Below are 15,183 nucleotides of genomic sequence, written 5' to 3' on the forward strand. Positions count from 1 at the left end.
TTTTACATTTTCAATTTGTTACTCCATAATGTACTTTGGACTTTCCTGAACGTTTTGGTATATAATACATTAAAATCAGACAATTGTGAGACCTTCAAATAATATTTTGAATGTTGACATCTGACTGCCAAATTTCGTGGCTACGCGTACACTGCCACAGTTGAGCAGTCATATCTTGGGAACTACACAGTCTAGAAGGCTGTGAATTGCTTTGTTTTGTGCCTACTGCTATGTCTCAGATGTTGGAATTACGAATAAACAAATCAGTCATTTGTTTGTGATACTAGTTTTCGTTGAAAGTAGTGTGATTATCCGCTATTTTTAGTAAGCTAACTTCTATTGCTTCTTATACGTAAATAAAATGACTAAGCGTAAAAGTAACTTCAATAAACGCAAATTTGCGGGTAACATATATGTGAGACTTTTTTTCATCGAATGTCAGCCGATGAAAAACCATGTCATACTTTGTGTCCACCTCCACCAAACACTTGGTGTAAATAGAGGCAAGCTGAATTTTCTGGCACCCTGCATGAATCTACACATAAACATTCTCTTCCTTTGGCAGTAATGGGGGCAATCAAACCTATTTACAGAGATTTGGTAAATCCTGATCCAGAAAGTGAATGAGTCCTTCAATAACGTTGTGTGGTGCCGTGTGCCTAAAAATGTATTTGTTGCCCTTATGACTTTAAAGTTGGCAGTGTCTTATGCTGTATTAACTTTTAATGGGGGGAACTACAAAAGACTTAAGGTTCTGGAGAAGTTAGGGGTAAAATTTTGACAGAACACAGCTAAAGGACAGCGGGAACTGGATGAGCTTCGTGTACGTGAAGCAGAGTTAGCTGCTCAGCAAATGACAATAGAAGCAAGAAAGAAGAGGAGGGAAGCACTGGACTGTTGTGACACTGAAGAAGACGCAGACAATGGGCCAGGGTAATTCTAGTGCATAAAAGATGCAGAAATGTAAGTCTGTATAAGAATTTGTAATAAAAAAAAGTTTTAAACATCAATATCTCTGAACTACATTTTTTGCAATAAATGACCCGTTTTCTAAAAAAGTACTGATGGTAGAGAAGTGAGATTTTCACAGCACGCCAAGTGTGAGATTCAACATATATGTAACTAGAATAATTGAAATATCCTGAGTTATTTTGTTTTTGTCTTTATTTATTTACAAAATTCTGTCAAGAAATTAAATATATGAAGAAAAGAAAAGTTGACATGTCCCACAATACAATTTTAGTAACAATTCTAGTTCAGTGTATCTAGAAAGGTGCATTCAATAACTATGGAAAATTGTAAGTTAATGTCTTAAAAAGTTTCCAAGATAATGGGTCACAAAATTCGATGTTTTAACATTGGCGGCATAGGGCATACAATGTCCCCCTTAACATTCCAGTGTGCATGATACTTCTCTATTCAGCTGAGATATTTCTTATCTTTACTTTCGCTAATACACTATTATTGTAGCATTAATTTTCGTCATTACTCACATACCTAAGATTTACCAGGAATAGATTTACATGAGAGACTAATAAATGACAAACTGACGTTATGTACCCCAGTAGCTAGTTGAGAAAAGCCAAGTATAACGCCTACATAGCCCAATGCAAATTTCAACTTTAATTGTCGCTTCAGTGACATTGGAAAGCAATAATAACCTTCTAGGAAGATCCAAAACAATGAACACTATGCTATGAAGTGAAAGATTAGTTCTGGAAAAGTCGTTAGACTATGAGGAAACCTTTCACCTCCAAGTACTTTCTCCAACGGGGTCTAGTTCAGCAAAGAATGCGCAAGATATCTGATGAGTTTGGAATGTGTATGTGTAAGGGTTGGATCTTTGAGTCAGATCAGTAGTCTTGTCTGCGAAGAACGTCGTTAGGAATGTTGTCCAGTTGTCCACGAAAGACAAGTAAACGCCTTCTAGAGCTGATCCAGAACTTCGTTTTAATCCACGAGACAGTTTCCCACACAGGGAAGTTTAGATTTTAAGTACATAATTGTGAAGCAGCTTTTATCAGTAGAGTTTTTTATAATGTCTTACATCAATATGACGTGGAGGCAATATCTGTCTGGATTCGGCAATCAATGTATGTTTGTTAGAAGACTTATCTAGGCGTTGATAATGGAATCACTTGGCAATCAGTCAGTTCCCACATGAAGAGGTATTCTGTCTCACAAAGAAACAATAAACAATGAGTGTACTTCAGTTCTAAATTGAACAAGAGGTAGATTAGTTAAAAATTTAAGATATTCCATACATATTGGATATTTGTTTTTCTTGCTAACAATGTTTTTGTATTTTCGTACGTCTATACCGTATTAAGAGTGTGCATAAGGCACTGCTGCAAATTTACTGACGCAATGCAGAAGTCCAGCCTTTAACTTATTCTCGATTCATTTAACGGTAACCAATACCTATTTTGTGTATGTATCGTCGCCAAAAAACATTATCTTACTGGAAATTACTCCTGCAAGAGGTACTATTTATATTTTCAATGACACTGCTTTATGAGGATCAATTGATGAACCAATGACTTAAAATTATAAATTTAATAAGTAATTTGTCAATCTGTTTAGCTGTTTAGGTCCCAAATAACGGTACTCATTTTTTATCAGTTAGAAATTGACGTTTTGATCTGCAGTTTACTTTGGACGTAGAATCACATTTACTTTCAAATTATTTTCAATCAGCTAGAATTTTGTATTTCAGTTTGATCCGGTCAGAAGTGGTGAGAAATTGTTCCTAGAAACATTAGTAATTTAAATAGCTTGTATGTGACAGTATAATATTTTTTTTAAGTTTGTGGATAGTAATAAGAGTGTTAAAAGGAGAATTACTAATCGTCAGAAATGCGCTAAAGTATTAGGTTTGACCCCAATCCTTTCCACGGTCTCTCATGGAGCAAGGCTGTGTCACGCATTCATCGGACGGAGCCTTTAAGTCTAGCCGTGCATTTGATAACAGTGCACTGGAATAGACCGCATTTCATCCTAGCCTTTCGGCCTAATTATTGCCAGAAACATAAACAAGACTCGACTCTCTTATAATCATTCGTCAGAATCACGAACAATAAAGGGTTTTATTTAAAATGTAACTCTCACATTCCACTGCCATCTCTGTTACTCAAAGTAAGCGAACATGTGTGTACCGGGCTGCAATGCAAGAAGTGTTTTCGTCTTCTGTACAGTGTGATTGTCTGATAAATCTGTAATTAGCCGTGTTAACATTCTGCACTGATATTCACGATCTCGCATCCGAGTGTCAAATATGCTTCCTTTTAAATTAAGTAAACGCTTCATGATCGGTTGCGATGTTGCTAATTACCGAATTTGTGATGCAATCGCCGGTTCCAAACAACAGTACAACTCATGCCAACACCATTAGCACCTACTGAAATGCAGAGGGAATAATATGCGTATTTCCTAAATTTGTTCTTTATTTGACCAACAAACACAAGAAGGCAGTATAAAACACGAAGCCTTTTTACGGGAACCCTGTCAATATTTACCCGAAGAAATTTAGGGCCCTCTGCCGGAATAGCAGTCCACTGCTTTAACCACTGTTTTACCTATCAGTTGTCCTCTTTCGCCGTTTGGATATTTAAAAGGGAGCTCCGCATAAACTTCTGGTCAATACCTACAGCTCTTCTTATTAAAAATCTTAAAAAAAATCCTTCCTGTAAAGTAAAATCCTCCCATGCATAGAAAAATTCGTTATGGTCCGAGATAACAAACTTTCAAATTGCGACAAATTATCACTCACAAGACAATGTTTTTTCAGCAGCTGCATTTTTATTGAAACATGTTTCTGCAAGCACAGTACGGGAAGCTATCAGGGTCCCCTGTGCGGCGAATTCCAGTTCTGCAGGCATCTCTCTCTTCTTGGTGATTTGTATCATACAGAGTGAAAATTCGACCATTAGCCAAGAATGATAAACCAATATTATCATCTGACTGTAGGTCAGCTCGGTCATAGCCTTGGAGTATATTATTCATAAACAGCTGATGAACTGTCGTAAGCCTGATGGCATCCACGGCTTCCCAAAACACCATAGAAAAGCAATTGCATGAGCCAAAGATGCTGACAATATTACACAAGACTGGTCATTCTATTGTTAATAGAGGTATCGGGCTGTTAATTTACTACTTGCTTGGAATGGTGCATCGGAGAGTGAAATTTATGATTTCCGACAGGTGGGGTATCAGATAGTTCATTTATTAATTTTGGGAGCTGAGTTATCGCATAACTTGTATATGAATGTGCTTCTGTCATCCAAATCAGTTTTGTAGTAACATGTGTGTTTTTTAAATTGTATTTTTATATTTTATTAACTATTAAGCTGAATAAACTCCTAATCGAATGAAATTATGTGTTCCAAAGACATAGTAAGTCACAACTTTATCTATGATAATGAATACAGGCCAAAGCAACGGATTAAAATTCGTACCAAGGCCGGGATTCGAGGGAGACGTGCTACAGTATTCCAGTCAGCGGTGTTAGCCCTAGTGCCTCAGTCGTGTTGTGGCTCGAGTATCTTCTCAGTAAGTGCGAGACCTGAGTTTGAATCCTGGCCTTGCTGCAAATTTTAATTCATTCCTCTGGCCTGAGTAAATTACTACTTTGTTTCATTACTACTTTATTTTAATGTATCAAATGTTTTATCTGAGCTATTGTAAATACTATACTGAAACTCAAAACATATTTACAGCTGCTATACTCACCCAATCAGAGTCTATGAATACAAAAATAAATTTAAAAGAAATGATGATGATGATGATGATGGTGAAGTCCCATCCTCCTCGACAGCGCGTAGGGGACGATGAGGGAGACCCGCACCGCCGTACTAGGCAAGGTCCTAGCGGAGGTGGTTTGCCGTTGCCTTCCTCCGACCGTAATGGGGATGAAGACGACACAAAAATATCCATTCATCTCGAGGCAGGTGAAAATCCCTGACCCCGCTGGTAATCGAACCCAGGACCCTGTGCTCGGGAAACAAGAACGTTACAGTCCACGAGCTGCGGACTGTAAAAGAAATAACGATAATTAATTAAAAATTAATTTTATACAAAATAATAACTGAATTCTACAAAAAGACAACGTATCCTTAGATCAGTTTTGCTGTTAAACAATTAATTGTATGCATGATCCTTGCTCTCGCACCACTTTTGGCGGACATATGCTTCATTCAGTCCCAGTCGTGTTACAACTCATGTTGAGAGGAAATCAAAGTGGTATGTGAGAGCTCATGAAGATGGTGTGGAGATATTTAATATTCATAAATAGAAAAAAGTCATTCCTGAAAAATGAGTTTAAAAAAAGTTAAGTTTTGAAATACTAATCCTGTGATCCAATGTTAATATTGCCACGATTCTGGGACCAGATTACAATGGAATTCAAACAGTGGATAAAGCACTGGATGACAACAAAAGACCAATAATTTTTTGTTGCACTCTCAATTTGTTTAGCTAATTTCTTTTTCATAACATCCTAAGTAGCTTTTACACTTCTGAATACAATACAAAATCACATAACTTAGCCGTTAATAGCAAAATTGGGAAGCTACAACTGAAATTACAGCAGATATGATGCGACTGCTTTTTACATTACTTGATTTCAGCTAGGATTTTGACACTGTTTATTTTTATATATATTTTATGAAAATTAAACGGCAGAATTCCTCACAAAGTCCAATTGTATGGTCCAACAGGTAGCTGAAAAAATGCGATCGGTGAGTCTTCTATGACAAGAGAAATAATGGAAAAATTTGCTCACAGTTGTTTTCCTCTCTTTATATCAATATATCAGTGTCATTTCTCCTGTGTTATATTCCTGTAGTTGTAGTTCATATTCTGACGACATCTACCTGTATCTAACCGTCAGTCCTAAGAACTTATCTCCTGTCCTTTTTTTTTTTTTTTTACTGGTGTGGTGTGGTACACGCTACGTATTACTCTCCTGTGCCAACCTCTTCATCTCAGAATAGCACCTGCACCCAACCTACTCAGTTATTTACTGGATATATATACCATATCTGTCTTTCTCTGCAATTTTTACCCTCTGCTGCTCTCTCTACTACCCTAAGGTTATTTCCTGATGCCTTAACAGATGTCCTGCCATTCTCTCCCGTCTTCTTGTCAGTATTTTCCGTCTTTTCGTTTTCTCGCTGGTTCCCTGGAGAACTTCCTCATTCCTTACCATATCAGTCCACCCGATTTTTAACATTATTCTTTTACACCACCTCTCAAATTCTTCATTCTCATGTTTTTCTGCTTTCTCACCATACTTAACTGCTGTCCATACAATGCTGTGTTCCTAATGCACATTCTCAGAAATGTCTTCCACAAATGGAGCCTGTGTTTGGTACTAATAGACTACTTTTGGCCAGGATTGTTCTCTTTGTCATGTCACTGCTAGTCTGTGCTCTACTTACTGCTTCCGCCGAGAGTTACTTTGCATCCTCGGAAGCAAAATGCCTTCATTTCTTGTACTTCGAGTTCCGCTATTTTTGCTGCTCCTCGTTACTTCCGCCTTTCTTCGGTTTATTATCCATAGCGTGTGCTCATTACACTGTATAATCCGTTCAGCAGACCCTGTCATTCATCATCACTTTCACTGAGGACAGCAATGGCATCAGTAAATGTTAACATAGGTATACTTTCGCCTTGAGTTTTATACCCAGTCTTCCTTTTATTTCAGTAATTGCATGCATGAATGTCCGAAGGAAAGTTTCATCGTACTTTTGAACATCACAGATACAGAATAATGCATATACATAATGGATGTATGAGCGCAGGTTGTAGACACATGGTTGACGACATATGGAAGTTTGGGTCTGGTTGACAGTCGCGCTCGGGTAGCCCAATAGTAAGGCGACAACTAGTGTTAAGAAAGAAATTCGGGATCGAATCCTAGTCTGCCACAAAATTTCGTTGTCGTCACGCTGTTACACAGCTGATGGTTGTCTGTATCCGCAACTGCGAGTACATGTCATGTTTCATAATTGGCTGAATACAAACACGACTGATATATCAAACAGCCACACGCAGTAGTACCAATATTTTGGTAGAAAGCTGCTGTTGCAAACTTCATTTAAATTGTTATATAAAGTACAAATTACTCAATAAATGATAAAAGCCACATTTTTTAAATACACTCTTAGTTCTGTACTGTAAAGGATGCGCTAATTATCTTGACACACAAGAATTAAGTAGAATTCAGAAAAAAGTTCGGCCGCGTGGAGTGGCCGCGTGGTTTAGGGCGTCATGTCACGGACTGCGCGGCCTCTCCCGCCAGAGGTTCGAGTCCTCCCTCGGGCGTGGATGTGTGTGTTGTTCATAGCATAGGTTAGGTTAAGTTAGTTTAAATAGTGTGTAAGTCTAGGGACCGCTGACCCAAGCAGTTTGGTCCCTCAGGAATTCACATACATTTGAACATTTTTGAAAAAAGTTCGGCTTTCCAAGTAGTTATATAAACGGGTTGGTGATTTCTAATCTGTACCTGTTTTTCCTGCAAGTGTAAATTTTTGCGTGTATTTGTCTTACATCGCCTGTCATAGACAAAAGCAGGTGTGTGGCTAGCGGCATATAGCGGTATGTTCAACAGAAGCATTACTCTTGTGTAGAACTATTTTAGTGAAACTGTAGCCAGCCAATAGATGTATTACGAGCGATTGTAACTCACGGTGGTGACGGTTAGTAAATCCAGCATACATCAAAGGCACTGTAGCGTATGAAAGCTGTATTGCAGGATGTTTAAGAAATGGGCCGGTATCAGTAGATTATATTATGATTTTAGCATCATATTTAGATCGTTTTAGTTGCCGTCGGCAGGGGCAGAGACAGCAACTGGCCATTTTAACGAGGTTCAATGCCATTTCATCCAGATGTCACCGTAGTATTCGTCCCCAGTGCTATTTTGGTAGATAGTAAAGGCATATAATTTCACTTAATTATATCTATTTATTCACCGATTTTTTAAAACCGTGTTACATTTGTCCGAATATTACTTTACACTAAGTATCAAGAAGTCTTGGATGATACATTCCAATGAAACTTCATCACGGAACATTATCACGAATCAGTTTCTCCCACACTCCTTCATGGTTTCTACTCACTCTATTGAAAAAGGACTCCGTCGTCAGGCCACGAGTGGCCTACCGGGACCATCCGACCGCCGTGTCATCCTCAGTGGAGGATGCAGATAGGAGGGGCGTGAGGTCAGCACACCGCTCTCCCGGTCGTTATGATGGTATTCTAGACCGAAGCCGCTACTAATCGGTCGAGTAGCTCCTCAATTGGCATCACGAGGCTGAGTGCGCCCCGAAAAGTGGCAACAGTGCATGGCGGCCTGGATGGTCGCCCATCCAAGTGCCGACCACGCCCGACAGGGCTTAACTTCGGTGATCTCACGGGAACCGGTGTATCCACTGCGGCAAGACCGTTGCCGCACACTATTGAAAATCAGTAGAAGAATCTGTGCTACTGCGATGGATTTCAACTCAAAACGTAAACTCCGTCCACATGCCCTTGCAGGCCAATAGTAGCCGACCAGCCGACATGACATCCTCCGCGACTGGCATCACTAGATGGAGGGGCTAAGGGTTAGGACACCGCTCTCCCAGGCGTTGTCAGTTTTCGTGACCTGTAGCCGCTACTACACAGCCAAGTAACTCCTTAATTGGCATCATGAGACTCAACGCTCCCTGTTCAAATTCTCACACCAACGAAAAATCCCTGGCAGTACTGGGAATCGAATTTTGGGCCTCCGCATGACAGTTAACCGCATTGACCAATAAACTACAGAGACGATCGTGATGTAGTTCAACACTTCACAAACAGAAAAAACTCCAGGCACTACTGGCATGTGAGATTCCTCTCTAGAACTTCTGAAGAGAGGCCAGACAGTCAGTCATTAGGAATTGCAGAGCTTCCTCGCTTTTGGAGAAATGCAAACGTACAAGGTGCCGTGCTCTCCCCACTAATAGATTCAAAGTCATAGCCAGCTTGTCTCGCCCACTAGTGCAGCAATGCAACAATGACATTGGGTTCAATTACTGATGTTTACAAACAGAATTAGAAAATTCTTTGCTAACCTGCTAGTCATCGGCTTGCCGGTGTGGCTGAGAGGTTCTAGGCGTTTCAGTCTGTAACCACGCGACCCCTACGGTCGCAGGTTCGAATCCTGCCTCGGGCATGGATGTGTGTGATGTCCTTAGGTTAGTGAGGTTTAAGTAGTTCTAAGTCTAGGGGACTGATGACCTCAGATGTTAAGTCCCATAGTGCTCAGAACCATTTTTTTGCCAGTCATCGCTTATAAGTATAACTAACAATTACAAAGAGCGCCTTTCACTGGAATTAGGCTTACGAAAAATTTTATTACCGTAAAGAGATACAATTCGAGACTATAAGGAAAGTTTTTATTATTTTTTCCGACGGCAGATAATGGTTATGTTACACTCATGAAAATATAAAAAGAATTACGTTGTTTGAATACTGTTTCCACAATGTTGAGTGCGTCGAGGTCTATTGCAAAACAACTTTGTCTTTAGACTTGCATGTGTTACCTGTTGCAGCTCTGTTCCCACTTCGCGCTGCCATAGCATTTATGGGTATACTGGCAATCCTGTGCCAGTATATATTAAAGGTGACCCTGTCGGTGGCTATTGGAGGAATGGTCAAACCCGTTCCTCAGGAAAACTCTGTGGATGAAACTTGTCCACTGCCAGGCTCTGCAAACACAAGCTCGTCAGACATTGAGGTATGTGCAACTGCAGTGTAGTAACGCCATCTACAGTTTATTGAATATCACAGACGGAGTACAAATAGCGCAGATAAAATTTGTACCTGAAATGAAACTAAAGGGTTGACAGTTTAAATTTGTGCACGATAGATATTACTGAGTTTTCGATGTGGTATATGCTTCTCTTGTTTTGTATTTATTTGTTCATTTATTCAATTAACATGAATCAAGTTTTTGTTGATTTTGGATTTGATATGGTACTTATGTGTTTAAATAAAAGATAGTATTAGAAATTTATGTTTTGTATCCTTTGCAGTACAGGATCCAATGGATGTGAGACTTGAAGAAATTCATATCAAGGATTATATCCTTACAGCAGTTTTAATCAATTTCACCACACCATTTGTGGCAGAAGACGGTGATGATTGTGGTGAGGGTTGGGATTATAGTTAATGGCTTTATTACTGTTCTTAAATTGTATAACACATGTATACTGCCCAATATTTCTAGATACAATGGGAAAGGTGATAAAAGTGACCATTAATTAACTTAGAGAGTAGGTTATGTATACAGCGAACTAAGAGAAAAAGAAAACAAGGATAAAATCCAAAAAATAGTAACAAGAACTTTAATTATTAGTACGTAAACGGTGGTTAACATTTTCAGAACAAATTTTCACTCTGTAGTAGAGTCGTGCTGATTTGAAACTTCCTGGAAGATCGGAACTGTATGCTGGTCCGGGATCCAATCTTCGGACCTTTGTCTTTCGTGGGCAGCTGCTCTACCGACAGAACTATCCAGGCACGACTCAGACCTGCCCCCTGTACACCATCTCCCACCTTCCAAACTTATCAGGAGTTCTCCTGCGAACTTGCGGGACTGGTACTCCTGGACGAAAGAATACTGCAGCAGATATCCACACTATCCTTCCATCCAGGAGTACTAGTTCCTCAAGGCTGCAGGAGAACTTCTATTAAGTATGGAAGGTAGGAGATGGTGTACAGCCGGAAGTAAATCAATGAGGGCGGGTCGTTGCTAGAACGCTTGCCCGAGAAAGGAAAATATCCCAAGTTCGAGTCCCCGTCCGGTACACATCTTTAACCTAGGGTGTCAAGATGTTTAGCATCTATGATACTACAGTTGTATTTAACATAGTTAGAAAAGATGGTATAACTGTGAACTTTTAAGTAAATTCTGGAAGTAAAGAAAACATGCAAACAATTTGATCTCATTAAGGGCCTTATATTGGTGTGCATCACTGACACTGAGGAATACTCGTCACATGGAAGTAAATGTCTATTTTTTTAAATGTGTTTGGAGAAGGATCCGAAGCGTTCCATTGAGCGAGAAGGTAAAATTGAACATCAGAGCCGCAGCTGCGTAGTTGAACGCGCACGCTGCAGCAGTTTCTGTTTATATACATGTTTTAGTTTAACCTTTGTTCTCAAATGCTTCTGTGAGGAAATGAATTGCATGCGTGTATTGAACTGTGTTGACTGGTGTCGATTAACTGATTCTAAGTTCTTACGAATTTTTTCGAGCGGTAGTGTTACGTGAGCTGACTTTGTAGGGTAGTGACAGCTAGAAAAACTGTACCAGCACTACTTACTGCATCTCGCATCTGCTAAGGTTAGTGTTATATTCCTTGCTGTATTCACGAATATAGACTAAAGACGGATAGGGACTACGCTTCTTGTGTACGGTTGCTGGGGGAACTTGTCACTGTTCGCAAACAGAAGATGTGTTGGCCACAGTAGACAGACTACAGGCTGTGCCCGGGGCTGCAGTGAAGTTGAGCCATCTGGAACAAACGCTTTGGCACCTCTGGTGCCTATACCGTCACCTGGAGACTAGAAATCAGAGAAGAGCTCCGTATACTCGCTTTAAAATCACCAGCGAGTCCTGTGACGTCATCACCGAACTCGCCGTCTCCGTGTGCCCCGTAGAAACTGCCGCAGCCCGCCCGTCGCCTGAGTCTGTTGTCGGGTACAAGTGGACTCAATTCGCTCTGGAAGGAGAGCGATTACACGAGTTGGGAAGTATAGCCGCGGACTCGCGGCATTCTCGCTACATAAGCAACTGTTCTGAAAGAAATTTCCGCCATTAAGCTGTAAATTACTATCCATTTGCTTCACACGATCAAGATTTCAGCCTCATAGTCAGTCGCAACTGCAAGTTGAAATGTCACAAAATGTCTGAACCGCCGAAATGACAGAAGCAAGTTATATACCACTTTCAAGATTCCATTATGCAGCCACCCGGTTGCAAATAACTTTTAGGTACGGAGGCCAAGGTTTAGACACCTATTAAGGATGTCTTCATTAGAATAAAATTTTGATAAACCCAATAAAATAATACAAATGGTTCAAATGGCTCTGAGCACTATGGGACTCAACTTCTGAGGTCATCGGTCCCCTAGAACTTAGAACTACTTAAACGTAACTAACCTAAGGACATCACACACATCCATGCCCGAGGCAGGATTAGAACCTGCGACCGTAGTGGTAGCGCGGTTCCAGACTGTAGCGCCTAGAACCGCTTGGCCACCGTGGCCGGCAAAATAATACAGAGAAAATTAAGTATGACAAGAAACATGTTAACCAAGACGACGATTTTTACGACGTACAACGTTTACTTACATAAAATTACATTGCTAAAAAGCGATAGTCAGAATTTAGAGCAGCTATGCTCAAGTCAAAAGTAAAATGAAACGTTCCAGCCTTTGCCACGTGTGCCCCACTAGGAACAACATCAGACTAATAGGCCAGTGGCTTCCATTGCTGCCACGAAAACAACGCAATTTGCTCGGCCTATCTGACGCGGTCAGTAACATGTGCCCATTTGAGACATTGTATTAGAAATGATTCAAAAAACGACAGTTAATTTTGAAAAAAATATGTGAAGGAAGAGATATTTTCATTAAGTCGCCGGAAGAGAAATACTTCAATAATTTTTCAGCTGCTGATCTGGTATTTTGCCTTATGCTCGGTACGTAGAGACCTTCTGTTCATATACACTAGTTCCCGGGAAAGAATTCAGCATTTGTTTGAAACTTTTAATAGTTTTCATGAAAAAAAAAACAGCTTTACTTGTGAATTAGAAAATAAAAGGCCGCCAGCTTAATTACTTGGATCTCAGTATTGTTATTGACAACGACAGACTTTTTTTCGGTATTTTTCGAAAAGTCACTAATACAGATCAAATTGTGCCCGCTACGTCAGTGCATCCTCATTCCCATAAGATAGCATTTTTCCATTCAGCCATTCATCATGCAGTTTCTCTACCTTTGTCGCCTGAATGTAATAAAAATTATTGGAGTTAATAACGGCTATGATCCCTCGTTAGCTGAAAAGCTCTTCAAAGCTAAAACTGACGCTAAAGTAACCACTTTACACAGCAGTGCTGCTCCTGACAGTAACAAGTACAAAAAAATTTTCTCGATTCCCTTTTTAGGCTCTATTTCGTATAAAATTTGTCATCTTCTGATTAAAAACGTATACATTCAAAGTTACCTTTTTCTCGAATAATAACTTGCAAAAAATCTCATTCTCTACCTCAAGTCCACAGTTGTTCCTATACACTTTCAGGAGTGCATCAAATCACTTGTCATACCTGTCCCGTTTATTATGTAGGACAATCTGGAAGGTCTTTTAGTGTCAGGTACAAGGAACATTTGTTAGGAAAAAGAAGCACTAATGTACACAATCCTGCTTTTGCTGATCATCTGCTAATTTCCGGACACAAACCGAAATGCGCTGAAGAAATTTCCATTTTACGTAGAGAAAGGAAAGGTCATAGGCTTGATGTATTGGAAGAGCTAGAGATATTTCTAAGAACGATGGCGTTATCGTAAGTGAACAGTTACAACTAAGTAACAAAAAATTTTTCAGTGGTTTTAGTCCACTGCTCGGGCAATTTTGATTCCTTTATTTTTACTATGTTTTCCTATTTCTGGTTCCGAAATATCATTTTCTTCGAATCTCATAGATATGTGCTACTAAAGTTACCATCATGCAAATATTTTCTGGATTGTACGGCTGTTTCTAAAATTCTTCTATATCATTCTGCCTTTACATAATAGTTATTTGTGTAAAGCTCTTAGTTATATTTGATATGATTGACTACTGTGTATTTTCAAAAAGATATTAAGCCTCCTTCTTTATATTTGTTTTTTTTTTAAATTAACTGTCGTTTTCCCAATTATTTCTGTTATAATGTTTCAAATGGGGACATGTCACTGTCCGCGCCTGATAGGCGGACCAGCTTGTATTGTTTTCGTGGCAGCAATGTAAGCCAGTGGACCAATCAGCCCGATGTTGTTCCTAGCTGGGTACACCTGCCAAAGGCTGGATTGTTTTATTTCACTTTTGTCTTGAGAATATCTGCTTTGAATTCTGACCATTGCTTTTTAGCAATGTAATTCTACGTAAGTAACCTTTGTACGTCATGAAAATTGTCATCTAGGTTAATGTGTTTTTGTAATACTTAATTTCCTGTGAATTATTTTATAGGATTTATCAAAATTTCATTTTGATGAAGACAGCCATAGTAGGTGTCGAAATCTAGGTCATTGTACCTAACAGTTATTTGCAACCGATTGGCTGTATAATCCTATGTTGAAATTGGTATACGGTTGCTCAGTAACAGCCGTGTTTAAAACTGCTATATACAGCTGATCGTTTAGCAGTGAATATTGTTCTGTTTATACATACATTTATAAAGATACAATTTCTCGAAGACGGCTCTAAATTTATTTTAATATCTAGTACCTATTCAGAGAATGCCTAATATTTACATGTTTTCAAGGCGTTGCTGAGTCTGTAATGACAGTACCAGAAAACATGACATGAGGATGAAATGCAGTCTGAATGGTGGTTAATTATTCAAATAAATTACAGAAATAAATGATAAATCATACAACTCGTTGTTACCCTATAAACGCAAGTTGCCATTACCAAATGAATAAAAAAATAACACGTTTTATGGGGGCAGTATATGACAGCAACGTTAATGTGTGCCGGGTTTTCGTTCGATGCAGCACATATATTTTCTCACGGTGGAGCTAAAATAAACAAGAACACAACAATTTTGTTCGCACTGACGAAATTTGTGTGTTTTTCGTCTGAATCATGGACTGTAGCATGAAATTTATTCCCGATAACCTACCTCCTCCTAAAGGAACAGATTTGCAGTTCTGTAAACTTCCGTCTTACACCGACCACAGTATCAGAAAACACAGTTTCGTTAACGACCATCTGAGTCAGGCAATCGATCATTTCACATTGTCATTGCTGCATTAGAACAGCAAGACCACTAGTCACGACCAGCCTTACTCTCACAGCGCCACACTTCTGACTTGTCATATCCGCGGAATTACAGCGGGAACAAAAGAAGCCCATTAGCACTGATGTAATAGCGATGCCTTGATTTTTGAAGTA

General features: G+C 39.4%; 1 protein-coding gene and 1 pseudogene across 1 annotated transcript in view; one reads left to right on the forward strand and one right to left on the reverse strand.

Annotated features, from left to right (window-relative positions):
• Window positions 1-15,183, forward strand: part of LOC124622980 (putative inorganic phosphate cotransporter) — a 150,454-nt gene that overhangs the window by 31,077 nt on the left and 104,194 nt on the right. Inside the window, exon 2 of the mRNA XM_047148769.1 lies at window positions 9,579-9,763. Within this exon, the coding sequence (XP_047004725.1) occupies window positions 9,579-9,763 (185 nt within the window). The remainder of the gene's footprint in view (window positions 1-9,578; window positions 9,764-15,183) is intronic.
• On the reverse strand, window positions 8,334-8,451 carry LOC124623361 (annotated as a pseudogene).

Source organism: Schistocerca americana, chromosome 7 (assembly GCF_021461395.2).
Source record: "Schistocerca americana isolate TAMUIC-IGC-003095 chromosome 7, iqSchAmer2.1, whole genome shotgun sequence".
NCBI lineage: Eukaryota > Metazoa > Arthropoda > Insecta > Orthoptera > Acrididae > Schistocerca > Schistocerca americana.